Source organism: Coffea eugenioides, chromosome 10 (assembly GCF_003713205.1).
Source record: "Coffea eugenioides isolate CCC68of chromosome 10, Ceug_1.0, whole genome shotgun sequence".
Lineage (NCBI taxonomy): Eukaryota > Viridiplantae > Streptophyta > Magnoliopsida > Gentianales > Rubiaceae > Coffea > Coffea eugenioides.
In genome coordinates, this window is record NC_040044.1 from 28606968 (window position 1) to 28612192 (window position 5225).

The window sequence follows — 5225 nt, forward strand, 5'->3', positions numbered from 1 at the left end:
GCTTTGTTATCCATTTATTAGGAAAAAAATTCTTTGAAAAAAGAAATCTAAAAGCTCAAAGCCACTCACTTAGTTCCAAAATTATAATCACTTCTTATGGTGATATAGGGAGGTCTTTGTTCCTTCATGTAGGAATTTTTTTTTTTTTTATAAGGGAGAAGTACTCCTTATTTATAACTTTTTATTTTGTCATGTAATGGAGGTTTGGTATATGTCCCCCTTCTACTTTATTTACTTGTTTATTAATAAAACGAAGGGTTGGCATTCCTCTTCGTGTATGGAGTTTTGCTTGAAAAAAAAGGAGGCATTTGTAATAACTTACAACTATGACTATGAGCAAGTCAATGGAAGTTACTCCATTTTGACATTGCTTATGAAGTCCCAAAAGAAAAAAAAAAAGAAAAAAAAGGATGTCCTTCAAGTCACTCAATAGAAGTCATTACAGCAATATGCAGATCTTGGAGAAGTTAGTAGTACTTAACGTACCCAGAACCCATCTTATGGTTTTCAACTTTATCTCCTCTTTTCTAAAAGTAGTCATGAGACATCATTGATATTTTAATTTACAAATAAGATGCTTCAGTATATTATTCATTTGCTTCACTTATCCCAAATGATGTTTAAAACTATTACCACATATCATATTGTACCAAAAGTAATAACGCATAAAAGAAAAAGAAATCATAAAAAGTGAGTATTTTATTTTCAGAAGTTTTGAGTTCAAATTCTCCTCTTTTCTTCCCGTTATTTAAGTCTCATCCCCCCCACCCCCCTTTTACTAAATAATAATAAAAAAAAAAGACAAGCAAGTAGCCCCTACAATTCTAGGGCTTAGTCTTTAGATCTCTTCCCATAAAGCCAGTTGTCACACGTGTGGCATAAATGATGTTAAGCACCAAAGCCACCCTAAGTAATCATTTCAACCATTCTTAGTATAATAAAATAAAACACATAAACACAACTAAGTTTTTCTTTCAATTTCTATTCTTTTATTTTTCTTATATCTAATAATATTTCAAACCCCTCAATTTTTATTAAAACAAATCTCCTGTCTTTTTACTTTCTGCTGTGTTTTCATAATCAATCAGTACATATCCTTCTACAATCTATGCATACCAATGCTTCTTGTGAAAGAAAGGGTTTTTTTGGTGGGTCATCCCGCTCGTGCGATCATGCGAGGGTTTGGCCCATAGCCTTCCATTAGTCCCACAGAAAAGGGGTAAAAAAGTATATATAAAGGACTGAAGGTCCTAAAGGAGTGCCTTTGTCAACCTCGAGAGGGACTTCACTATAAGGGCATATTTCCATTGTACTACAATACATATGAAGAAGACATTTTTGGATTGAGAAATAAATATCTTTTTTAGATTGAAACCCCCAAATTTTTGGGTGGATACAATGTATTTTTGTTCTTAGACAGTTATTTAAAAAAACAAAATTCAAGACCTTTAAACAAATGGAAAATTTTTGAGCAACCGGTTTTTGCTCAGTTTGGATCCTTCTTCTTCTTTTTTTCCTTTAATTAAGTGTATACATAGTAAATAAAAGAACCTTTTTGGGAAATTTTCTAAAAATTTAAGCCAAATGGCTCCCATTTGGATTAGACTGGATTTTGACTCAGATGGGATTGGAATCTTGTAACTGTCCATGCTGTGACTAATCGGCTCTAAATAACAGTTTTACCAAACATCTTAACATCTAATGAGAATTTCAAAAGATTTTGACTATAATTGTGAGAAGTTAAAAAGTGAAGTTTGACTAAGTGCTGTCAGAATAAGGTCAATTTGGTTGGGTTGTTTTTCAAGAAAATGTGACTTTAAGAACACATTTACAGTAACAACACACTAAAAAAATCTGAAAATACCCAAAAAAATTTTAAAAATAAAAAAAACTTCAGCATCTCTTAAAAAAAAAAAAAAACACCCAACCAAATGGAGTGTAACCTTTTTTCTTTTATTTCTGTTTTCCAAGGAACTAAAACTAAAAATATACTAAAAATATTAAATATCTATATCTAGTATACATATTCTTGACCTTGAATTGGTACATTAGGCATTCAAAGACTGACCTAATACTAATAGGACATTCAAACTTGACCCAATTAGCCATTAGGTCCCTCACGGGTAAATCAATCATTGCTCAACAAACCATAAAGAATCCTCATCTCAAAAGGAATTTAAAAAAGAAGAAGAAAGGAAAAAAAATAAGAAGAAGAAGAAGAAGAAAGAAAAAGAAAAAGCAGCATCTCTTACACCTCCTCAGTCCTCAGTTCTCGCTTTGCCTATTTATATAAAGCAATTTGCTACTACTTTGGGCTGCTTACACAACTTCCCTGTCCACAACAATGGCTTCAGAGAAGGTTGAAACTGTAATTGCAGGGAATTATGTAGAAATGGAAAGGGATGAACAGGGCAATTCTAGCTCTGCTAAGAGCAAATTTTCCAAGCTGCTTTGGCATGGTGGTTCTGTCTATGATGCATGGTTCAGCTGTTCTTCTAACCAGGCATTTTTTTGACCAAATTATTCATTTTACTCTCCTCAACAGTTTTGTTTATCCAGAAATGTAGGTTGATTAACTTGCTGACAACAAGTTCTTGTTTCTTTTATAGGTTGCACAAGTGCTGCTTACTCTGCCATACTCATTTTCCCAACTGGGAATGTTATCTGGGATTATATTCCAGCTTTTCTATGGCTTGATGGGAAGCTGGACTGCTTATCTCATTTGTGTTCTATACATTGAGTATAGGACTAGAAAAGAGAGGGAAAAAGTCGATTTTCGAAACCATGTAATCCAGGTATTTCAATAGTCTGCTGCTTTTGGTCGGTCATGAAAATCTGGATTCTCACAATGAGTTTTGGAAAATTTGATCCTTAGTTAGGAAAGAATGGCATCAACAAATAAACCATTCATTGTTCTGTCTTGCATGATTTCATAACTTTTGCAGTATTCGTTAACTAAACTAACTGTAACAAGTGCAGTGGTTTGAAGTTCTTGATGGTCTACTGGGAAAGCACTGGAGAAATATTGGCCTATTTTTCAATTGCACATTTCTACTATTTGGATCTGTAATCCAGCTAATTGCTTGTGCCAGGTAACAATTATTTGCTATACTAATTTCCCTGATTAATGAATATTCTGCACATCTGATCAATTTTCTTATCAAAATTTCAGCAATATCTACTACATCAATGATAATCTTGACAAAAGAACTTGGACCTACATCTTTGGAGCCTGTTGTGCCACAACAGTGTTCATTCCTTCATTCCACAACTACAGAATTTGGTCATTTTTAGGCCTTCTCATGACAACTTACACAGCATGGTATCTCACCATTGCTTCTTTTATCCATGGACAGGTATAGATATTGTCTTAAAATCTAATTCAGGTTAATAAATAAAAAAAAAACAAGAACTAAAGTTTAATTTTGGCTTGATCACTTTTACCATGTGGCGGCCTAATGTCAAGATTGATTAGTCATAAAATTGTGACTAAAAAATTAATTAGTTTTGGCATGTCCAGGTTGAAGGAGTGAAGCATTCAGGGCCAACCAAAATGGTTCTCTACTTTACTGGAGCGACAAACATTCTTTACACCTTTGGGGGCCATGCTGTAACAGTGTGAGTTTTTTTTTTTTGGCATGCTGATATATGAAATATGAATTTTGTTTGCATACACAAACTGTATTTGCAGCAATTTGTAGCATGATCTGACTATAGATGTAGCTAGTAGACATATAATTGCTAGAAACCCTTTTCAGGAATGGGGACATGCTTCATGAAATACTGGTGCCAGCTCCTTTTTATCTTCTAAAGAAATAATTTATTCACTCGTGATGATCTGAACTTTATGTTTCATCCTTTTTTGCAATATTGCAAGAATAAATTGTGTAAATTGCTCTAAACACCTTTAAGATTTGTAATAACTACAAAGACCACCATCCTTGTCTGGTTTCTTATATTATAATACCTCCCATAGATGTAAGGTCATGCAGCATAATGTTGGTTACAATATGCTTCTAACTATGAAGTTGGCCTTGGAGCAATTTGAGGAGATCGTTTGGATAGGAGATTATTTTAAAAAAAATTATTTAAAATAATGTTATAATACTTTTGTGATGTGTTGCATGTAAGATAAAAAAAGGTTGGAAATATAAAAAAGTGATTGGAAATGTATTTATGATGCAAGCAAAATAATATTTGTTTAAAATTAGGTATCCAAATTGCAATTTTGATGTCTAGAGGACAATATTTGCCAGACCACTATACTTCATCCTAATAAATAGAAAAGATAAAAAGGGGTAAGTATACTCAATTTGTTGAAAATGAACATACAAATAGCAATAAGATGATTGAAGAACCAGAGAATTTTTCTTTCAACAGCAGTTGATTATACCAATCTGTTAAAATTTCTCAGGAATGTAAACAAATAAATAACAAATGATATGAATCTTTCTTTTCTTTTTCCTTTTTTTTTAATTTTTATTACTTAATGAGAAGTATCTATTATTCAAATGCTTTTTAATTTTTTCTTTTTTTTTCAGAGAGATAATGCATGCAATGTGGAAGCCACAGAAGTTCAAGCTTATATATTTGGGGGCAACAATATATGTTCTAACCTTGACATTACCATCAGCAAGTGCTGTGTATTGGGCTTTTGGAGACATGCTTCTTAACCATTCCAATGCCCTGTCTTTGCTTCCTAGAACTGGGTTCAGAGACACTGCAGTTGTGCTCATGCTCATTCATCAGGTTCGTGTCTCACTGATCTATCTAAATTTTCTCCTAGATATCATACTTTTAAAAAAAATTTATCCCAAGAACTATATTTATCTAGTTAGAAAAGCTACCTAATTATTGAATTTGGGATTCAAATATACATAATTTTGTTTTCTTCAATCCATTGCATTAAACAGCCTTGCATTTCAATCCAATATCAATTTGCCACCGAATTTCTTTTACGTCACTCAACCCCCTTGTGAGTAAAAAATGCCCCTCCAATTTGTATGATTATTGTGCTTTTAATTTCTCTTCCTTGTTAATTATCATTTATCAAATCATTTTCTTTTTTCCCCTTGTTCCTTTCCCTTGCCTCCTACAATATTCTTGTGGGCAATTTTTTTTTCTTTAAATTTCCATTATGCTCTCTGAACATCCTCAATAACGAACACTATGGGAACAACAAGATCACTCCACTAATGCAATGAACAGTAGAATAAACAACTTGT

General features: G+C 32.7%; 1 protein-coding gene across 1 annotated transcript in view; it reads left to right on the forward strand.

Moving 5' to 3' along the window:
- Positions 1–2209: 2209 nt before the first annotated feature.
- The window catches only part of LOC113750616 (auxin transporter-like protein 3), a 28640-nt gene continuing 25624 nt past the window's right edge, over positions 2210–5225 (forward strand). The window contains exons 1-6 of the mRNA XM_027294574.1: positions 2210–2503; positions 2610–2795; positions 2980–3092; positions 3173–3356; positions 3521–3618; positions 4542–4749. Coding sequence (XP_027150375.1) covers positions 2345–2503; positions 2610–2795; positions 2980–3092; positions 3173–3356; positions 3521–3618; positions 4542–4749 — 948 coding nt within the window. The 5' untranslated portion in view covers positions 2210–2344. The remainder of the gene's footprint in view (positions 2504–2609; positions 2796–2979; positions 3093–3172; positions 3357–3520; positions 3619–4541; positions 4750–5225) is intronic.